A 22,694-nucleotide genomic window follows, 5' to 3' on the forward strand; every position below is an offset into this window, starting at 1 on the left:
GGGGGGCGGGGGGGGGCGGAGGGGGGGGGGGGGGGGGGGGGGGGGGGGGGGGCGGGGGGGGGCGGGGGGGGGGGGGGGGGGGGGGGGGGGGGGGGCCGCGGGGGGGGGGGGGGGGGGGGGGGGGGGCCGCCGGGGGGGGGGGGGGGGGGGGGGGGGGGGGGGGGGGGGGGGGGGGGGGGGGTCCCAGGCCAGGGCCGGCCGGCGGGGGCTCCGTCGCTGGCCCGGGGGCCCGTGGCTCGGCCGGCGGGCGGGCGGGCGGCGCGGGGCGGGAGGCGCCGGGCGCTAGGACCGCGCGGAGGCCGCGCTCCCGCTCCCTCGCCCGGGCTCCGCTGGCGGGGCTGTGCGGCTCAGTGCTGCAGTGGAGGCGGCGGCGCTGCGGGAGGAGGCCTCGCCGGGCAGGGCAGGAGGCGGCGGCGGCGGCTCCCGGGAGGAGGTCCAGGCCCGGGACTGGCCGAGGTAGCGGCGGGCCCCAGGCGGTGGAGGGCGGGGGGGGGGGGCGGCTCCCCCGGGGCGGACCCCCCCCTTCTCCGCCTCCGGGGTGGGGGCGGTGCCATGGGGGCAAGCGGGCACGGGGCGGGGGGGCTGGCACCCGGGCACGGGGACGAGAAGCTGCCGAGCCCCCCCCCGGCTGCAGCCGCCCCCTCCCCGGGCTGCATTGGCCCTGCATGGCCGAGCGATCTGCCCGAGGTGGTGCATTGACCCCCCCCCCACTTTGCTTTTTTGGCAGCCGGTGCCCCTTCCTCCTTCCAAGTTCAGGTGCCCCCAGCCCCACTGCCCCCAGCTCCAGGGGGGGGAAGGGGTCGGCCCTCAGGGGCTCCCCCCTGCCTTGCCCCCAGACACCCCGATGTGAGGACATGGGGGGCACACGAACTTGTGATCCCCCCCCCCGGGGTGGGGTGGGGTGGGGTGGGGGGGGGTCTGTGCGGGGAGATTGCCCCCTGAGCAATTAATGAGTCGTCAGCTCCATCCCCTGGAGATACAGCTTTTGCATGGAATATTTTGGGGGGGGGGCGGAAATTGGGGGGGGCACCCAGCTACCCCCTTCTGGGGGGGGGGTCCTTTATTTCACGTACATGTTTGCAGACGTGTCTTGGCTGCTTTGCATGGCTCCCGGCTATTATTTTTTTGCAGCCGTGCACTGGGGTTTTGTAAAAAAAAAAAAAAAAAAAAGAAACAAGGTGGGGGAGGAGAAGGGTGGGCACGGGTCCAGGGCAAGGGAATAATCCCCCTCCCCCTTCCTCCCATCCTTCCCTGAAGTGGAAGGGAGAGTCGCGGTTGGCAGGAGGGTGGTGTGGAGGGCAAAGCGGAGAAGCAGGAAAAATGGCAGCCTGGCATGACCCTGGTTCTCTCGCCGTCCTCCCCCCGATTCGTTCCTAGCCTGGGCCCTCCAGAGAGGGGGGCTTTAGGAGACGGGCTGCAGCCTGGGGGGTGCCTGTCAGGGTCTCAGCCTGGGAGGCGATGAGGCGGTTCTGCAGACAAGCGGCAGGGGCGTAAGGCACGGGTTGAGGGCAGGGATGGGGGGATTGCTCTGATCTGCTGGGAGCGGAGTCCATCCCTGGGGAGGGGATCCCTGGGCACCCCCACCTGTGGCTGGGTCTGTGTGTGGGGCAGGTAGGAACCCCCTGGAGTCTGGGCGGGAGATGCTGCTCCGCCGCTGGACTGTGCCTGCCGAGGGCCAGGGTTGGGGTGCAGGGAGGTGTGAGTCCCCAGGCTCTGCTAGCAGCATCCCCTTGCCCTGCAGCATTGCTGAGGGGATGGGAGGAAACCTGCCCGCTCTCCCCCACCAGACACTGAGGCCAGGCCAGGGAGGGTGTGGTGCACTGTTTTTTTTTGGGGGGGGGGGGGGGGAAGGAGAGAAGGGAGGATTCTTCCCCACCATCCCATCATCAAACCCAAGCCCAGGGGAGTGTTAGTGGGATAGAGACCCTGCAAGAGGCAGAGGAAGCTGCTGCATCCCCGACTGGATATGGAGGAGCCAGGGTGGTTCACAGCCCCCGATGAGGCTGGGTCTCTTCTCCTCCCTGTGAGGAGCTGGGTGCAGACGTGTCCTTGAACGCTTTGCATCTGCACTGATGAAGGGCAAGGCATCACAGCTGGGATTTGGGGGAAGGAGGGCGGCTGCATCATGGATCTGGCCCCCTCCCCAGCACATACACACTCACTGCAGGGGAATTGCCTCCATGGGGCCATTTAATCAGCCCCACAAATTAGCCCTGTAAAACTCCGCTCCCTTCCCTCCTGCCTGTGCCTCTTTCTTCCCTGCATTGCCTGCTTGGCTGGTTTATCATCCTGGGACTGGCAAAGGGCCAGGCCCCATCCCCTCCCCCCGGGCTCTCTTTTCTCCAGCCTTTGGGCCGGGATCTGGCAGGCGATGTGTGTGTGGTGGTAGTAGTGGGGGGAGACACTTTGAAAATCTCTATTCCCCCCACCCCAAGTCCTCTTGTCTTTTTTATTTGTAAATGGCCTCCCTCCCTCTTTTCCATCCTCAGCAGCAAGGCTGGGCTGCCTGTATTGTGACAAGGGCTTTGCAGCTCCCTCCAAACACAAGAAGCCTAGAGAGGTTTTGCAAGGCAGGCTGGCAACTGAGATGGGCATGTTACTCATTCTGTGCACACAAGTGTCATTGACTTAGCCTGCCCATCTGTGTGTGTGTATGTGTGTGCGCCCGTGCGTGTGTCTGTTTCTCTTGCGCTCTCATCTGTCACTTGGGAGTGACAAAGTCCTATGGGATCTGCATGGAGATTCTTTTTCTTATACACAGTCATTTCAAAATGATCTTTATCAAACGCTTGCCCTGCTGGGGGAGGGAGCACTGCTGCCTTTAGCCTCTGAAAGCTCTCAGTCCAGGATTGGGGCAAAGGGGGGACGTTGGCATGTTGTTTAATCTCCAGGAAACCTGTTTAAGGCGGGTGCTGTTGTGCAGAAATATTGGGAAATGAACTAAAGATCCACTTTGAAGCCCCATCTATAAATTCAGGGTTTTGAGTCTTTGCAGGACTGTGTGGTTTATTTTCCGCCTGATGATTTTGCTGTCAAAGAATAGTCAGATGTCCAGCTAGAATGGGAAAGAATCAGACTGTAAGTCCTTAGAGGGTGGGTAGTTTGGTCTCATACATACAGGAGCGAAGTTCATCTCTTGTATTGATTGTGCTAGTTTTCATCCATTGACCTGTTTCCTTCTGTAAGTAAAATGCAAAAATCTATATGGAGAAAGAAAGGCTTCTTCATGGCTTGGAACCGAGGCCTGAAAGATTTGAATCTGTTTATGACGTGTACAGTGATGCTCCTACTGTTACCACAGACTTCCCTAGCTGTCTCTTTTTATGTTTATTGATGAGATAAGTTCAAGTTAGTGATGCCTTTTTTTCAGTGTTCGAGTGTGTGTGTGTGTGTCTTTGAGCACGTGAAATTTTCCTCTTAGCCTAGTTCCTCTTTTTTTCTTCCCTTTGTGCTGTGTAGATGGCATCACAATGATTGGTTTTACTGTATTTGCATTGCTTTGCTAAGTGGATGATTGCAGAAATAAACCAAGAGGTAGGTCAGCGGCTATGTTTTGGTAAAGTGCTTGTAGCCCAGTAACCTCTGGAGAGCCTAGGCTTTGAAAACACACAGCGCTGTACATATGCATATATTTTTAACGCCGCTGCTTATATGGGCCTGGAGTACCATTTAGAGAGGCGAGGTTTCTGTCTGAAATCCTAGGGAAGGAGAAGGCCTGAAAATTTGTAAGCAAATTCTTCAAATCCAGTGGCTGTGAAGTTCTTGACAATAATGGAAGAGGAATTGACCTTTTTGTGTTAAGTAACTGCTCTCAATAACTCTTCACACATGCAATAGCCTTTCATGCTGAGTCAGCTCAAAACTTCCTAGCAGGAGTCTTTTTTCTTAAAATGAAATGTCCACAAACATCTCTAGGAAATAATGGATACCCATATATAACACTTGACTAAGGGCTTGCAAGCAGTTCTATAGTAGAGTGGCAGTGGGATTAGAGTCCAAACAATGTTTCCTTAGCTGCTTAAATAATCTCTAAATTTATAAGTGTCTTAAAAACATCTCTCTGGGTTAGTTGGAATGAAAACAGAGCCAAAATGATTTAGTTCCTAACTTCATTCTCAGGGAAACGGGCTGGGTAAAACCCCGGAGGGATGTTTGCATTTAAAAAGTTGGCAGAATCCACTAATTTGATCCTGCTTTGCAAAATACTGTTGAGGGTGGGCACCACCCCTTTCACCGTAGCACCTCCCATTGCTTACTGTAGTTTGTTTGGTTTTGGGACTTTACACAACGGATACTTGAAGCTCTGCTTCTGGGCGGCAACTCTGGGAACCTCAGGTGATTTACTATTCATTCTGCATCATCCTAAAAATATCACTACACAATTGCGCATCACTGCTTGATTGCTTCCGTGCTGGCCTCTCCCCACACTTATACCAAACCATGGGCTGGCTTTTTCCTTGCCCTTTGTTACAGTTGGGGTTCTTCTAACCTCCAGCATCCCTGCTTTGCTCAGCCTACGATTCTCCTAATCTTCTTAGTGTGTGCTTGAGAACAGTTTGAGAGGTTTCACTTATAAATCCCTTGAGTGTCTCCGAACAGCTAAGGTCAATGGTAGAAAGTAGATTTGGCTGCAATTCTGATGTATTGGTGGTGACGTAACAGAAAGGGGTGCTCTGCTTTCTGCTCTAGGCTTCTTTGAGCCTGTGGCAGAACTGCAAAGGAAAACAAACTGGCACAGTGATGCTCTTTATTACTCTGATGAGTGTGTTTAATTTTCCATGTGGAATCGGCTGTTTTGATATATGGCTTGTGTTTCATGTGGGGGTTGTTCAGAATTGGCTACATGTAAACAGTGAAATGTTTCATACTTCTGAGTGCAGTTTTCTAGAGAACAAATAGTAGAGTTTGGGACCAAGTTGTTCCTGAATTTCCCTGTAGATTTTAGGCTGTTTAGTTTTGTAAATGACGGTCTTCTTGACCTACTAACTAGGAACTTCTCTAGCAGCCATTCCGTTAGTGTTGGGGTGGGTGGGTGGGGGAGGGCTGGGAGATTTCCAGGGACATGCGAAGCAAATGTTTCATAGAGTTTAAGGTCTGATCAACTAGTCTGGCAATTACATTTCACTCCGATACCTGCGTTCCTTGTTCCTAGACGTGTAACTTCACATTATTATGTTAGCAGTGTAGGAGAGGATCTTGACTGCTTAGGTTACAGAATAGGAGAAAAGAAAGTCTTGTGCAGAATAACTTTCCATCAGGCTAGTTTTGGGACCTTTCCCATATCCTCCTCCTTTCCGTCTAGTCTGTTGCTGAGAACCAGCCATTCTTCCCCTCCAACATACCTGTTTTTCTGTGTATTTTCACCTGAGGTGTGTGCTATCACTGTCCCCAGCACTTGGCAGAGTTGATGATCTGTTTTTGCTGAAATTCACAGGATACAGTATGTAGTTTCATATAGCACTCTGTGAAGGTAAAAGCCAAATACAAATCGAGATTTTGACTCCTTTGCCTAATTTTGAATAATAAGCAAAATATTTGACCACAGAAGTTTATAATTAGCTAAGTGTGTTTAACTGGATCAAGCCAATACTTTTATTATCCATGACAATGAATTTATTACAGGTGGTGCTATCACTTCTAAACCATTAGCCCTGAACATTTTTGACAAATATGGCTATGATTTTTTCTGTAGATCTTTCTCTTGTTGGAATGAAAAGAGAGAATCTCTCTCCCAATTTTCTTCTTTTCTGAATGTCAAGAGTTGTGGCTTGCAGCATCATTTAGTTGTTGATACCATTTTGGTATCTGACTTTAGGTTGTAAGGAGGGATGGATTTGTTTGCTACTTGCTTGGGAGACCTCCAAGGAAGGCTCAGTGCAGTAGATGCTGACTCAGGGTAGGTACCACTCTTGCCTCTGAGTCAATACTCAGTGAACGCTGCAGTGTTTTGCTGCTGGAGGGGGTGGTAGTGACTCGTCTCTCTGAATCAGTGCTCAGCTAATGCCCCAGTGTGATTTAGGATGGTTGTTGGTGGCTCAGTAGGTGTGTCTCAGTAGGGGAAGGAGGGACTGTGCAGTCAGAGGGGGTGTTGGTGACTCAGAGTAACTAATCATACTTTGCAGCACTTGTCATGTTTCAAAGGCTTTGGACAGGTTCCCTAATGAATCCTCACAGCCCCCTGGAAAGCCCCCTATTTTGGCCCTTACCCCCCATGTCTGTGCTGCACCCTGGTGCCAGGTACCTGGGACATGCACTGTGTTAGCAGAGGTGCTGTCTTTCACATGAGGAGTAAAGTTCAGGTCTTAAGTATTTGTGGTCATTAAAGCTCGCTGAGCACTTACTCCCAGAGGCAGGGTGTCATCTCTGTGTCATGACCAAGTGCCAGCTTGGGTAAGGGTAACTGCATGCTGGCATACCTCAAATTCTGCATGTACTGTAGTGTCAGAGCAAGGAAGCAGCTCCCTTCAGCGGCGGGGGAGGAGTGTGTGTGTCTATTTGTAAACGTAGTCTGGAGGTGGCTGCATTTCAGTGATCTGTGCACACTGCATGTGTGTCGTGAAAGGGCCTTGGGGTCTCAGTCTTGGGGATGAAGCTTGCCCTCATTATTAATAGCTGGGGTAGGAGGCGCATGAGCTCTCCTCTTTGAAAGGCCCTGAAATAGAATGCTTGTTAGGTTTCTGTGAGTTCCCAGCATGTGATCGGGCTGAAGCATCCTGACAGCAGGACTTGAGGAGTCCTTAATAAACCCTGGTTTGTCAGCACTGTGTGTATCATAGAAGGTAACCCACTTTAAACGCCTCTGCCGGTAGTGGGAGTGACTGGCAGGTCCCATACAACCTCTGCCTTGTGGGAGAAGTGCCGTAAGTTTTCTTCCCCACTTGCCTTCAGTTGTAAGGTCAGACTGAGCTGTTAAATACAGGAGCAGAGGAACGTGCAGACAGAGTCCTTCCCTGCACTTCAAAGGCAGGCGCTGGTGCGTGAGTGGGAGAGCCAAGCAGGTGGCAAGGAGAGGATTAATTCGAGATCAAGCTTTGAGACCTGCTGCATTAACTGGGTGAAACTCTTCCAGTGTGCAAGTTTCTGCTCAGCCTTTGCTAGTAATGTGCCAGTAATAACTCCAGGCGCTAGCGCACAGGAGAAGGAGTGCGTGCTGCCATCAGGATAGCGAACACCTGTTGTGGGAGCAGGAGAGGAGCTCACCGACTTGGGTAAGGTTATTCAGAGAGCTTGGGGCCAAGGCAAGGCTGCTGTGAATGGGCCCCGCAGGTTCCACACTGAATGTGGGTAGCCTGCTTCAGTCGTGTTTCTTTGCAGACTCTTTCCGGCGATGTTTAGAGGTAAGGAACGTTGTGTGGACCTTGTCAAACCTCCTTTAGACAGAGAGCAGGATCTCTCGCTGGTTGGACAGGGAGTCCACTCCCTCGTGGGGCTCACAGCAGCAGCTTGTGGTTACTAGGGGAAAGAGGGGCGTTTACACTCCGTCGTAACGCATAGCTCACTTTGAAGAAGAGTGGTTGGCTTTATTTAAAGCTCCGCAGAGGGCAAAGGGGGAGGCTAGGTGGTGAGGCTGTCGAGGGATGGGGGCGGGGAGGAGGTCTTCATTGCTGGTTGTTCCTGGTGCTCCCCCTTGCATATTCCCCATCTGCCTGGTGTTTCTTACGCAGCCCGACTATTTTTAGTGCATTTGGAGACCATGTTCGCTGGAAGCGAATCAAAGCCTGAGAACTGGCTATTTTTCAGAGTGGAGCTGCGTGCTGCTCTGAGCGAGCCATTTCTCTGGGACATTGGGGATGACCTGGGGTGGGGGCTGGCTGGCTGTGCGGAGCTATTTGCTGGCCTGGTGTGTGTGTTGGAACGCCTTCCTAATGGCAGAGCTCCCTGCATCTGGGGGGAGAAGTGGCTGACAGAGCCGTTTCATATGGGTTTGGGGAGGCTTACTTAGAAATCCAGGCGAACGTTGCCAGCAGCTCAGCTGGGACCCACGGGGCGGGAGACCCACCAGAAGAGAATGTGTTCTGTGGTGAGGGGCCCCAAGGGGCACAAGACCCCTGCAGTGGAGCTGGACTGTGTGGAAATGGAGGTCCAGAGGGGTTGAGAACCTGGTAAGGGAGTCAGATGGCATGGGGGGCAGGGCCCTCGGGATCATGGACCTGGATTGCCTGGGGGTGCTAGGCCAGAGGGATGATGGAGGGTGGTGAAGCACTGGAATGGGTTACTTAGGGAGGTGGTGGAATCTTCTTCCTTTGAGGTTTTTAAGGTCAGGCTTGACAAAGCCCTGGCTGGGATGATTTAGTTGGGGATTGGTCCTGCTTTGAGCAGGGGGTTGGACTAGATACCTCCTGAGGTCCCTTCCAACCCTGGTATTCTATGATGAGACACCCTGACTAAGAAGCTGGATTGCATGGGGGGGTGCAAACCTGGGGGGTGTCCGCATCCAATTGGTGCTGCTTAAACCAAGCAACAGGTGTGCTCCCCGCCCCAAGGAGCTCACAGTCTAGAAATACAGTGAGTAGGGAGCAGGGCACAACACACATGCAGTTTTGGGAGGTCTGAACAGTCCCCGGGCACTCCTCTAGCACAGCGTGTCGTCCGGAGGCAGCACAGCAGAGATGGAGCTTCAGGGTGAGGGCCTCTCAGCTGAGCTCGGGGAGGGTGCTCTAGGTGTAAGGGGCAGAGGTGTGGGGGACACTGAGAATGGGCATTGGAGGCTGACACCCGAGAGGGCAGGGAAGCACCTGGAATTTGGCAAGGGGAGGGAGTCATGCAGGGCTTGGAAGGGGATGACAAATAGCTGGCGAGAAGGGATCTTAGGTCTTGTCTGTGCTGGAGACGCTTACGCCAGTTTTCCTGCTTCTCAGTTGTTTGAAAAACACCGTGTCACACGCATGAGTGCATCACCCACTTGTCAGGGAGGCAACAGGCATTGCAGTTTCACCCCAAAATGTACCGGGGCCACATCTCAGTTGGCTGAGGGCAGTTGTTGCACTGACCTCTTTGACAGCTCCCTTGCCAGGCCAAGCTCTCTAGCTCCCCAGCTGAGAGTCTCCTCTGAGCTCCCAAAATATCTCTGCTTCTCCCCTGGGCCATGACCCCATATCCACACCTTGGTTCCACAGAGCCCCGGCCAGCAGTCCAGGGGCTGACTCTGCACTCTTAGCCCAGCTCCCTCCTGGTTTCCTCCCCTGCTGCCGTCTTCCTTTCCAGCAACCCAGAGGTGTGCTGAGGATGCAGCAGGAAGAGCGAAGCTGGGAGCTAGTCCCTTGGCTACCAGATTCCTGTTCCCTCTGCTCCCGCCAAACCCCACAGGACTTGCAGGTCCAGAGTGGGGGTGGGCAGAGCTGGGGAGGAAGGATACTGCGGGGGAGGGACATGGCAGGGAGCAGGGTGCAGACCCAGGTGCTGAGCCACCTGCAGCCCCAATAGGGGAGGCTATAGAAAGGGGAGCATTTTTGGAGAGAAGGGGATCCTCTGGGGGGCACAGTGCAGGGGCGGGGGGGGTCTCAGCCAATGGATGGCTAGGGAAGCGGTCTTTGTTGTCACAGTCACCCCGCGTCAGTCAGCGTCCGCATGGGCGCAAAGGCAGCAGTGGAGTTGGTTAGGGTGGGTGCGCTCGGCCTTTTGGCGACAGTGTCCATGCTGACAGGCGGTGGGAGGGAGGAACAGGAGCTGTGGTACGTTTGAGCTGGTGTCAGGCTGGGACGAAGGGAAATAGGTCAGGAGTGGAGAGGTGGCTCTTTGGAGTAAAGATGGTAGTTGAAGCTATGTGGGTGGAAAGAGGGGAGAAAGGAGAAGCGGCAGGGGTCAGAGGCAGCACCTGCGAGACGTGAGGGAGCGTGGAGACAGAGAGAGAGAGTCCTGAAGCGATGGTTGGAGATGAACCAGGAGAGGAGGGAGTAAGGAGGTGTGTGCCCAACAGTGTGAAAGCAGCAGTGAGGGCAAGGCGGGGCGGAGAGGCGGAGCTCTGGGAATGGACCAGAACAGGAGGTTGAAGGAGACCCTGGTGAGCCCCTCTGGTGAAGGGGAGGGGCTGGAAGCCCAGGGGAAATAGAGGCACTTGAGGTGGTGATTGTAGCTGGCGTGTCCCCTGAGTGTGGAAGTGAGGGAGAGATGGGGCTGGGGCAGTTGTTGGAGAGACAGGGGAGATGGATGCCTGCAGGTGGGGCAGCCCAGGAGAGGTGGGTCTGTTCCGGACGGTGCCCTGCTTTTTCAGGCTGCAGAGAATGTGCCGTGGTGCTCAAACCTCCCGGCAGAGGGGAAACCGCTCCCAAGTGTTGGTCCCAGGATTCCTGCTAAGAATGAAGGGGCAGGGAGGGGGAGGCTGATTGCAGGGGACGCCCAGCCCCATGGCCTCTGCACAGAGCAGAGGTGGGTGGGGGTGGGACGGGGACGGACAGGGAGGGAGAAGCTGAGTGCGGGGGACGCCCAGCCCCATGGCCTCTGCACAGAGCAGAGGTGTGGGTGGGGTGGGGGGGACGGACAGGGAGGGAGAGGTTGAGTGTGGGGGACACCCAGCCCCCTGGCCTCTGCACAGAGCAGAGGTGTGTGTGTATGGGGGGGGGGCGGGGGGCGGATAGGAAGGGAGAGGCTGGTTCCTGCCTCTAACCCAGCTCCCTGGCCTCTGCACAGAGCAGAGGTGTGTGTGTGTGTGTGGGGGGAGGGGGAGATAGGGAGGGAGAGGCTGAGTGCAGCGGACACCCAGGCTCTGGCCTCTGCAGGTGTGGGGTAGGGACAGGGAGGAAGAGGCTGATTATGGGGGGCACCCAGCCCCCTGGCCTCTGCACAGAGCAGAGGTGTGGGGTGGGCAGGGAGGGAGAGGCTGATTGTGGGGGACACCCAGCCCCCTGGCCTCTGCACAGAACAGAGGTGGGGGGGGCAGGGAGGGAGAGGCTGATTGTGGGGGACACCCAGCCCCCTGGCCTCTGCCCAGAGCAGAGGTGTGGGGAGGGGGGAGGGAGAGGCTGCTCCCTGCAGCCCCCCCAGGCCACAGCCTGCCTGTAGTGGGGCAGAGGAAGGAGAATTGTCTGGGTTTTAAGTTTCTGTTCTAGAAGCAGCAGCCCTGCCTGCCCAGCAGCCCCCCACCCTCCTGGCTGGGAACGAGCTGCGGCTGGAAAGCTCTAGAAACAATTTGCAGCTCCGGTGCCAAAGGCAACAGCAGCCCCGGCCATGGCTAATGCAGGCAGCATTTTCCATAGCAACAGGTGCTTGGCTGCGGTGGGCAGCCCCTGCTGGGGGAGGGGGGGGCCAGCATCTGTCTGGGACGGAGGGGGGGACTCTGTGCCCCGGGACAGGAGTTGGGGATTGACGGGGGGCCAGGGAGGGGCGAGGGGGCTCTCCTTGGAGTCTGGAGGAGCCGACTAGCATGGTGTCCGGGTGGCGGGGACCCTGGTGGGTGGGGGGGCCGGCAGAGCTGGGGGAAAGGGGCCCCTGCCCGGCTGAGTCAAGGCTGCGGCGTGTTAATAATTGTCCCTGGCTGGGGGCGAGGCCGCTTGAAGCTGGTGCCTGCGGGTGCCGTGTGCGATGGTGTTCCGGGCCTCACCCTGCGCCCTTCTCTGTGTTTCCTCCACAGGTGGCAGGAGGGGCCGGACAGACGGACGGACAGACAGAAGGCTCGGGACATTGCTGCTGGGGCAGTTTTTAAACTTTCTTCTTGATTTTAAAGTTTGAACTTTTAAATTTTATTTTATTTAAAAAAAAGCAAAACTTCTCAGCCTCCCCCATCCCCACTATGCCGTCCAACGGGTCTATTGACACCAGCAGCGCTGCTCCAGACAGGGAGACGCCCGACACTCACAAGGTAAGGAACACGGGCAGTGCTGGCCTCTGAACCCGGGCACCCCAACTCTGGAGGGGGCACAGTCCTTCCCACTCTTTGATGGCCCACATGTGTGATGAATTGGGTGGGTCTCAGTCCAGTTTCCTGTCCACGTCCAGTGCTGGCGCTAACTGGCAGAAGAGCTGCTGGCGGGTGGGCAGGGCTGGTGTGAGGGGGAAGGGCTTGCCCGGCCGCTGCCTTGTCCCTGCTGTGGGGATGCTGAGGGTTCAGGCTCCGGGGCTGTCCATCTGGCCCCAATGTTGTCAAAGGCCCATGTCAAGTCTCACTGGCTGTCTGATTGCGGGGCGGTGGGGGAGGGGCTGGGGGGAACGTTCTGGTGTCCAGCCGGCAGGGAGGAGAGCGGGGCCTGGCCAGAGGCCTGTGCTGGTGATCTGAACTGGGGGTGGGGGCAGGCGCTGAAGCGGCCTGAGCTGCAGAGTGGGATTAGAGCGGATTGAGCTATTTCTGGGCACTGCTGAATGGGGGCGAGTGTGACGGTGCTGGTGAGACCTGCTGTTACCCTCACTGCTGTCGCCCGCCAAGAGAGGGAAGCCTCTGGTAAGGCAGGGGAGGGAATGAGGGCAGCTGTCCTGTTGGTTGGGGTGGTCTTGGGAGGGCACGGGGATGGCTGCTTTGCAGGCAAGGGCTGGTTCACCTGCCCCTCTGCTCCTGGGGCAGCTGTGACAGCAGGAACTGGGTCAGTGCCCTCCATGTGGCCCTGGTCTGACTCCACATACCTGGGTGGGGGGACTGCACACCCCTCAACCAGGGACACACGGGTGGGGGAGGGGGGGGATTGCACNGGGGGGGACTGCACACCCCTCAACCAGGGACACGTGACGGGGGAGAGAGACACCCTGGGTGGGGAGAAGGCTGTCATGGGGGGAGAGACCCACCCTGGGGAGTGGGTGGGGGAAGGAAAGCCTCAGCATGCACACTGGGTAGGGGAGGGTAGGAAGAAGACACAGACTGGGGTGGGGGAGCACACATAGTGGGGAGACGCATGGAGAAAGGACAGAGAGAGAGACAGATACGACCACCTGGCGTGGCCGTGAAGAGAGGACAGATGTGCACAGATGCACTAGGGGGAGTGGAGGGGGAGACGCGCACACACACATTGGGGGATGGGACAAGGAGATGCACACACTGGGGGGGCAGGACGCAGAGGCGTGCATACACTGAGGGGTGGGACAAGAGGCGTGGACACTGGGGGGGCGGGACGAAGGGAGAGAGACATGCTGGAAGGGGGGAAGAGGGGGGGCACAGACTGGGTGGGGGGGGCGGGGGGGGGGGGGGGGGGGGGGGGGGGCTCCAGCGCCATTGCTAATGCCAGGCTGGAGCGGGAGAGCTCAGGTAAGCCCCAGCTGGGGGAGGGACCTTGTGTAGCTACACACTTGCATGGCCGGGAGAGAGGAGCCAGGCCCTCTGCGTGTGCTGGGGAGAAGGCGGGCACAGCGGGCCTCTGAATGGAGTGAGTGTACATGTGAGCGAGTTGGCGGGGGAAAGGGTCCCACACGGAGCTGGGCAGCAGTGGGGCCAACGGGAAACAACCATTTGCTGTTTGGTGTGGGGCAACAGCTCAAGGCGCCCCTCACCTCACCTCACCTCCCTTCTTGGGTCCTGATAACTCTCAGAGAGGGGTGTGCAAGTCCAGTAACAGCAGCCTCCTGATGGAAGTTTATTAACTTCCAGTTCAGAAAGGAACAAAAGTCTGCTCTCCGGCCCCAGACTCCCCTGGCCTCTCAGCTCCTCCCAGCCCTTCCCAGCTAGGGGAACTCCCCGGCCTCTGAGTTTTCTCTGCAGGAGCCTCTCTCACTCCCTGCTGCTCTTTATCGGGGTGGCAGCTCCCATCCCCAGCCGCTTCTAATGAAACCCCACACCTCCTCCCCAGAGCCAGCCAGCTCCAGACCTCCAGTCCTTAAAGGGACAGGCCACCCCCGTACACAACCTCACCCTTGCCCAACCACAGGGCAAGTTTCTACCAACTTTGTTTCTTCCGTCACTCTTTGTTTTGCCGATAGCAATACCGCCAACTGGCTAAAGCCACGGAGCAGCTGTCTCTTTCCTCCTTGATGTCCTCCATCTCTCCTATTTGGAGATGAAGCCCACCCACTTGTCCACCAGCATTTCAATTTGCCATGCTAAGCTCTGCTTATCTGTGGCTAGCTCGTTGCTTTCTTGCAGGGCCAGCCGCACATCCTCCTTCGAAGCAGCATGTTTCCCCTGGTGTGTCTCCTTCAAAGAGAGCAAACCACTAATCTCCTCTCCCGCCAGTTCTGTGTTTACACCCCTTTGCCGACCCGCTGGCCTGTCCTGCCACTCCCGAGGCGCTTCCCTGCTCTGGTCCTGCCTCTGGCTTAGCGTCCTTCTCCCACAGCCCCAAATCCGTCTGCTCTTGAGCAGGAGGCGGGGCTACTACGTGCATCACCGCCCCACTCCCTCCTCTCGCCTCGGGCACAGAGGGCTGGCACGCTTCCGAGAACATACTAGCAGCCTGCCAGATCTTTCCTGTCTTACAGACCCCCTCGTTTTCTTTGCCAAGGGCCTGGACCTCATTAAGACACGTCTTCAGCGCAGGTCCTTCCTTCCCACGCCTGAAACACCTCTTAGAGGGAGTGTTCGTCTGGCCTCGTCCTAGTCAGCCACGTCTGGCGTGCCACTTAGGGGACACCCTCAACTTGGCCTGTTGCTCCCCTTCTCCCCCTGCTGCTTTTGTTAACTGTTCTTAAAGGGGCAGACCCTCCGAGTATCCCCCACCACTTGAAACAGATGGCCAGGCCCTTCCACCTCCACACCACCCTTGGCGTGTCTCTTTCCCCAGCCCCTGCTGAGTGATCCCACTGCCAGCTGGGGCCCTCCACTCTTGTGTCCAGGTGTCACGGAGTATTGGGGAACTCAGGGCCCTGCACCCCCGGCTTCCTGCGATTCACCATGACTCTCAGCCAGCCAGTAAAGCAGAAGGTTTATTTGGATGACAGGAATACAGTCCAAGACAGGTCTTGCAGGCACAGACAACAGGGACCCCCTCAGTTAGGTCCATCTTGGGGTCCCCGGCCATCCCAGCCCAGTCCCCCTTGGGGGGTCAGAGCCATCTCTGCCTCCCAGCCATCTCTCCAGCCTGCTTCCAGCACTCTGCCTTCAGCGACCCCTCCCACAGCCTTTTCAGTTTCCCGGGCTAAGGAGTCGCCTCGCCTTCAACCCCTTCCTGGGTTCTCATGTTACACACTCAGGTATGCGCCCTCGGGCAGATCCCATCCTGCAATGCAGACTATCCCAGCACACTCCCGTGTCAGCATTCACAGACCACAGTGAGAACAGGCCCAGTTCGTCACACCAGGATTCCCACATTAAAGCGTAGCAGAATCTTCCTCACCTGCCGGCAGTGATCTCTCGGCGGCTGCACTGTCTGGGTTGCCAGATGATCCTGCAGAAGCTGCAGAAGGAACATTTGGATCCTATCTCCTGTGCCACTGACAACGCCCTGGGCACCCCTCATGGCCACGGGCCGGCCCCTGGTCTCAGTTACCCTTCTTGATTTCTCGCTAATTCACAAAAAGAGGCTTTTACAAGTCCAGGGACCGCAGCTCTCTTTAGGGTTTGGTTATTAGCTTAAAGTTCAGAAATGAATCCAAAAGTCTGCCCTCCCGCCATAAACTGGGCCCAGCCCCAAACTCCCCTGGTGTCTCAGGGTCTTCCCTGTTTCCGCTGGCTCCTCCCAGCCCTCCCTAACTGGGCAACTCCCCTGGTCTGTGAGTCTTTTCAGCAGGAGCCTCTCTGGTCTCTCCTGAGTTTCCTGAACTCTTCTCCCACAGAGTCCTGCTGCCCTTGACGGGAGGCAGCTCCTCCATCCTCAGCCCTGCCCCCTACTTGCTGTATCTCTAGTCTGCAGGCTCCTTGGGGGCGGGGCGGGGAGGGGAGCACCCTTGCTGCTCGGTTTGGAAGGAACCCAGTGTACTACGGGCGGTGATGAATAAATAATAATAATGAAAGACTTTCTGTGCCAGCAGTAACTAGTAAACTGCAGCTATTACAGTTAAACATTTTTAAATCAGCAGGAGCAGATAACTTGTACTCAAGAGTATTAAAAGAACTGGCTGAGAAATTCTCTGAACCATTTATGTTGATTTGAACAAGCGTAGGATCACTGGGGAAGTGCCAAAGGACTGTAAAAGAGCTGCTAATGTCGTACCAATATTTAAAAAGGATAAATGGGATGACCATGGAAAGTATAGGCTGATTAGCCTGGCAGAATCCTGGAAAGGCTGATATGGGATGTGGTCAGTAAAGAATCAAAGGAAAGGTAGAGTAATAAAAGCCACTCAACATGGTTTTATGGAAAGTAAGACTCGCTAAACAGGCGTGGGATTGTTTTTTTGATGAGATCACAAGTTTAGTTGATGAAGGTAACTGTTGACACAATATACTTAGATTTCTGACTCTGTCCCTCATGATATTCTGATTAAATATGACTATTATCTGAATCGATGTCATCGTCGTCGTCATGGCGAATCCCAAAGGGACATAGCCTCCTTGCGGATTGAGTGCCACTCGGACTGATCTCTGGCGAGGTCCTTAGGGTGCTCTGGCTGGGCATTCAGTTTATGTCCATCATTGGCAAACGTACCGCTTTTGGTGGCTGCGTGATTGCCGACTGTAACACGGTTTCTTGGTAAATCAGCTTCCTCATCTGTTGGTCTTCCATTGTAATGATGTGTGTGTACCAAGAAAGCTGCTGAAACCAAACCCAAGTGAGGGCTGATTTCCAGTTGCTGGGTCCAGCAACACATGTCCCCATTGCTCTGCCACTTGACATAGAGCAGTCGACCAAGACCACAAAACCGTCCGTCTGCTGCTGTTCAGCCGTCTTCAGCGCCCACGTTTCATCGCTGTACGATCGAGTTGGTAGCACCGTGGTGCTACAGATCCACGGCTTCATCGCAAGCTTAATGTCACAACATCCCCACAGCGGCTTCCGACGGGCTCAAAAGACACATCAGCTACTGCTGTGCAAGTGTTCCCGTTTCTCAGGCATCCTCTGGCCCTGTCCCAAGTCTCTGACAGCGGCCACCTGCCTGACATTCCATCTGGGCAGGTTAATACTGAACTCATTGTAATCGGGAGCTGGAGGGTGCTCGATGGGAATGGCCAGGGTTTATCTGGATCAATGTGCACAAGCTTCTTGCCCAACCAGATTGGCATCAGGTTTCTGATAGCCGCCTCTGTAAGCTAGCAGAAAAAGACATAACAAGATCCGACGTCTGGGAGCTGAAGTTAGACCAATTCAGACCAGAACTAAGGTGCAAGTTTTTAACAGGGTAATGAACCACTAGAGGAACTAACCAAGGGCTGTGGTGGATTCTCCATCCCTAGATAATTTGAAATCAATACTGGTTGTTTGTCTCAAAGACACACCAGAGTTCAGCCAGAAGTTATGGGCTTTGTACACAAATCGCTGGGTGGAATTCTCAGACTAGAAGATCTCAATGGTCCCAGCTGGGTGAGATCAGGCCGTGCAGAGGCTGGGGAGAGCAGGCTGGCAGGGGGGAAACAGGGCAGAGGGTGGGGGAGAGTGGGCCGGGCGGAGCAGGTTGGCTGGGAGGTGGTGTGGCGGGACAGATTGGTAATGGTGTTGAGGCTCACATCAGCACAGATCCAGCCACGGCTTGACTTAGGAGGTTTAGCGTCAACGAATGTACAGAGAAAAGATTTACCCTCCCGCTTTCTTAAACAGTGAAGCAATCGGTGAGCGCTCTCTGCCAGCCAGGGGTGCTGGAAGTGAGGAGGGCTGCAACAAGGGACAGCTTGCTCTCCCTCCCACAGCGGGTGGTCTCTCCAGAGCCAGTTTATTTCTGGGCCTCTCGTTACCAGACAAAGTGGAGGAAGTGTCGAGAAGAGACACACACATGCTCTGGGGGCTGAAGGATCTGACAGATGAGGAGTCATTACAGAGCTACGTTTGGCCACCACGGGAGGAAGAGGGATTGGTGAGAGTGGCCCAGACATGGGATGGAATTAAGAAAGGGCAAATGAGAGATTCCCTGGCAGGAAATGGATCGGGCTGGGGAATTGTCTTTCAGGGAAGGGCTGGAGCTCCTGTTGATCAGGTGAACACACACATGACAAAATACCAGAAAACATACAATTGGGAGCAACCTTTCCTGGCCCTGGGGTGAACAGGAGCAACTGGGTCCTGACGGGGCTGTTCTGGTTCGGGGTGAGACCAGCTCACAAGCTGAGGTTAGCATGCGGAGAATAACTCTCTGCAGAACTTTAAGGTGGAGCGGGTGACTCTTCCTCCGAGGCAGGGCTGACCTCCGTGCCCCATTGCAGCAGTGGGGGATGCTGTGCTCTGGGAAGTGCCTCCGGCGGGTGAGATGTAAACCTGAGGCCCTGACCATCTGTGCGCCGTTTCCCAAGAGTTAACAGGTTAGTCCCAGTGTCCTACCTACATCCCCGCTCAAGTGATTCTGCTGTGCCCTCCTGGGAGCCCAGTGCAGTTTCCACCAGGTACAGTTCTCCTTATCGTCATGGGGCAAAACTCAGCCCTGGTGTAAGTACGCAAGACTCCCAGTGTTTTCCCCTGGGTAGCTGTTAAATAGTTGCCAGGCCCCACCCCAGAGGCTGCTGCACTCCATACGAAAGGAGCAGCAGAGGTGAGCTGATGCCAGTGACCTCAGTGAGCTTTCCAATGCCTGCTTCATGCAGCAGCTCTCCTTGGAGGTAGTTTCCCTGTGGGTTGTTGCTTGGCAGCGGAAGGAGAGAGCTGTGCTCCGGGGACACTCCAGGCAGCCAGGCAGTTCATTAAACCTGAGGGGGAGGCGGAGCTGCGTGATTTATGGGGGGATGAGTCAGCTCAGAGCCAGCTGGAGGAAGCAGGAAGGCTATGGCACAGACACTTTGGAGATGCAGCCTCTTCGCAGAGAGGAAGGGCAGTTCGCCTCCTGCCAGATTTTTGCCTCCTCTGCTGCCCTTCATCCATTCCCTGCATCCCTTGTGCCTGGCTGCATCTCTGACCCCGTGGCTGCAGCCTGTGCGGATTCTCCCGTCATGGTGGGATGCTGGGATGCAGGTACTGTCCTGGAGAATGCTCCATGGGCTCTGGTTCTACGGTTTGCCAGCTAAACATGCGCAGGGCTGGTCAGTACTGGAATGGGTTCTCTCCAGAGAAAATGTAAGTGCTGCAGGCCTGGTGCTGGTGATTCTGTAGGTGTTGTTCTTCCTCAGCCGGGCACTAAGGGGTGCCCTCAAACTCATGTTGCTGTGTTTCCGTGGGGAGGAAAGGCCTCCCCTATGCATAGTCCGGGGGCTGTTCTTCAGTGTAGCAGCGAGGGGCGTGCAGGAGGGATCTGTTTGGCACTTTCAGTGCTTACTTTGCTGAGCCTATCTTGCATCTCGGGCCTGCTGCTCCTGCTACCTTCTGCTCACAGCAGCCGCCAGGAAATTGTTTAGCCCTGTGGTTTGCTAGCCTTACACCTGGCTTTTGCAGACGTTGTTATGCTGTGCTTCCTGACCAGCAGAACAGCAATAATAGTAACCCTGAGGTGACCCAAGCTTAACAGGTTGAGTGGAGGCTGTGGCCTTGGCGTGGCATTGTCCCATTGGCTCCCAGATAGGCTTGGCGTATGCTGAATTCCATCCCTGAGTCACAGATCACAGCCCTGCCAAGGAGAGGAGGTGTCCCCTTATCTCACAGAGAAGGCCCCCCCATGTCCAAGCTGCCTTCACACACCACCTGGTGCAGGACCAGACACACCAGGCCCTGCCGTCCAAGAATCTGGCCCATTCATGGAAGCAGAAATCATGGAAGCACTGACTGCAAATGGGGCCACCACCTGTGACTGCTCCATCCCTCCTGAGACTAAGGGGTAGCAGAGAACACCTGGGACCACTCCTAGCAGAGACTGTCAGCACCTCCCAGCCGGGGGGAATCTACTGGCCACATGAAAACATGATCAGCGCTAAAGAAACCATCATCCTGCACCGAAGACCTCACAGACCACCAGATGGCCTCCTCTGGGCCGTAGGTAAGGGAATTCCAGGGCCCAGGCCCTTCCTCCGGCCAAACCCAGATGACCATGATGGTTAGCCAGTCCTCCATTTCCATAGCCTGCCATGATTCGGTCCTCTCCCCTGGACTATTCAAGCGCCGTATGCAGCTGTTGGAAGAGCTGGTGACACAACAAGGGCTGAAGTGCCAGCGGCAGGCAGTTGACACCCAGTTCCACACCCGCCTGACATGCAGTGTAAACCACCACCATTCAGCTTTCGGAGTCTGCCAAAACCAGCACCAGGCTGCAGGGCAGCTGACTTGAGCTGAACCCCGGCAAGGCTGAGATGATGTTGGTAGAGAAAAGGAAACTGCTTTGTGATGTCTGATTCCTCTTCAACATCACCACCATCTAGAGCATCAGCCCTTGGACTGGTATATTGATCCACATCATATGGCCCCTTCAGACGCTTCGGGGTACTGGGTGCCTGTGGAAGCAGAGAAAATAGTTATGGTGGCAAAACACGCTCACTTCCATTTGAGACTGACGAAAAGATAGACCGGGCCATGGAGATCCACGCATTCATGGCCTCCAGGACTCAGTAGTGCAGCTTGTTCCATCTTCCTCAAAAAGCTCCAACGGGGACAAAGTACAGCAGCTGTTCTGCTTAGCCACACAGATTGGGTGGACACATCATCCCGTGCCCTGCTCTCTCTATCAGCTCCCCACTCAATCCAGGTCAAGGTCTCTGTCTTGATACTCAAAGCCTCAGAGATTATCGCTGGCCTCCTGAGAGACACCTCTTCCTCTGTGGCCAGGGCCTTCCACAACAGTTGCATTATGCTGGAGCAGTGAATTATCCCCCACCAAGGAAAGAGAGAACTTTCCCACGTTCACTGGCCATGTTGCTTCATCAACATCTCTAGGGCAGAAAAGAGTTGCTGTACTTCCAGCTTCTGCAGCCAGAGATCGCTGGATGGGAAGCCACCTCTTTGACGTCCTCACAACTTTGTACATCTCATGACACAAAGGAACCTCAGAATGTGCAGAAGAGCCTAGTGAAACAGTGTTAACAACATTGATAGGACATGACCCGAAACTGCTTCAGCTAAAGCCTGCACTGTGGAACTCACTCCCAAAAGAGAGGAGAGGCCATGGGACCCACCAAGCCTAAGGCTGCATCAGAACTCCGCTCTTTGACTTAGCTTCCCCTCTATTGGTTCACAGACCCAGCACACTGTTTATTTCTAGCTCTGCCCTCCCCAAATCTATAAACCAGTGGTTTTCAACCTTTCTAGATTATTGTACCCATCAGAAGGCTGATTTGTCTTGTGTACCACAAGTGTTACCTCACTTAAAAACTACTTGCTTACAAAATGAGACATAAAAATACAAACGTGCCACAGCACACTAGTACTGAAGAATTGCTTACGTTCTCATTTTTATCCTATAATTATAAAATAAGTCGGAACCACCAGGCTGAGAAACACTGATATAGTATCTAGAGCAGTATAAACAAGTCATTGTCTGTATGAAATTCTTGTTTGTACTGACTTGGCTAGTGCTTTTCACTCTTGTAAAACTAGATGAGCTAACGTACCTCTGGAAGACCTCCGGGTACCCCCAGGGGTACGGGTACCCCGGTTGAGAACTACTCAAGCATTGTCTCCTGTAGGCTGACAAAGGGAGAGAATGTTGGTGTTTCCATGTTAGCTGGGACGTGCTTGGACACTGTGGTGGCTGGGAGTTGTCCAAAGAGAGCTTCTGCGCTGCCGGGAGATAGAAGCAGCATAGAGGGAGATGGGTGGGAACATAAGAGATGACTGCGGGGGTCGAAAAAATTAGTGGGTGTTCAACACCCACTGGCAGCCAGCTCCCCCATCAGTGCCTCCCCCTCCCTCGCAGCGCCTCCCGCCAACTGCAATCAACTGCTCCGCGGCATGCCCGAAGAGCCGTCACCCATGACCTGGGGTCACCCAAGAGCTCAGAGGATGATCTTTTAGTTGCTATGGGTTCTGTGATGGCAGCACCCCCAGAGCCAGTTGTGCTGGTGTTGTGTGCGCACACACACAGGGAGACACAGTCCCTGTCCCACAGCGGGTAGAGACACAGCCATAGGCGTTGGCCGGAAGGGGCCCAGGGCTCTTGACGGAAGGGTTCATACCCCACTGCCGGCCCGGAGCCCGCTTTCCATGCTGGGCTCTGAGTGCCCTTGGAATCAGTGACTGGTTCTGTGACCTCCTGGCAGGTTCCTCAGATAGCTTCCAGGGGGAGACAACAATGGGGTTTTACCACTTTGGGCCTGGCCTGGCCTTCCCAGACTGCTCCCCAGAAGAGGCCCACAGCAGAAGCGGAGGGAAGGAGGAAACTTGATGAAATGGTTGCCCCTGGAGCCTGTTCTGAACTTGTGCTTGAGTGCATCGTGTACAGGGAGCTGCATGCAGCAGGGGCTGGAGCCCTGCAGATATATGGGTGGAAGCCGTGTGGGCAGGGGGAGTCGTGCGGAGAGCTGCGCAGGCAGGGGGAGCCACAGGCATTGGGGAGGGGGAGCTGTTCAGGCGGGGGAGCTGTGTGGGGAGCTGTACAGGCGGGGGAGTTGTGCGGGGAGCTGTACAGGCGGGGGAGCTGTGCGGGGAGCTGTTCAGGCGGGGGAGCTGTGTGGGGAGCTGTACAGGCAGGGGGAGCTGTGTGGGGAGCTGTTCAGGCGGCTGTGTGGGGAGCTGCGCGGGGAGGGGGAGCTGTACAGGCGGGGGAGATGTGTGGGGAGCTGCGCAGGCAGGGGGTGCTGTGTGGGGAGCTGCGCAGGTGGGGGAGTTGTGCGGGGAGCTGTACAGGCAGGGGGAGCTGTGCGGGGAGCTGTACAGGCAGGGGGTGCTGTGTGGGGAGCTGCGCAG

At 55.8% G+C, this 22,694-nt stretch overlaps 1 protein-coding gene across 1 annotated transcript in view; it reads left to right on the forward strand.

Moving 5' to 3' along the window:
* Window positions 1-399: 399 nt before the first annotated feature.
* DNMT3A (DNA methyltransferase 3 alpha) overlaps window positions 400-22,694 on the forward strand; it is a 187,211-nt gene continuing 164,916 nt past the window's right edge. Inside the window, exons 1-2 of the mRNA XM_034766845.1 lie at window positions 400-456; window positions 11,567-11,794. Of these exons, the coding sequence (XP_034622736.1) occupies window positions 11,726-11,794 (69 nt within the window). The 5' untranslated portion in view covers window positions 400-456; window positions 11,567-11,725. The remainder of the gene's footprint in view (window positions 457-11,566; window positions 11,795-22,694) is intronic.

This window comes from Trachemys scripta, chromosome 3, assembly GCF_013100865.1.
Source record: "Trachemys scripta elegans isolate TJP31775 chromosome 3, CAS_Tse_1.0, whole genome shotgun sequence".
In the NCBI taxonomy this organism is placed as follows: Eukaryota; Metazoa; Chordata; order Testudines; family Emydidae; genus Trachemys; species Trachemys scripta.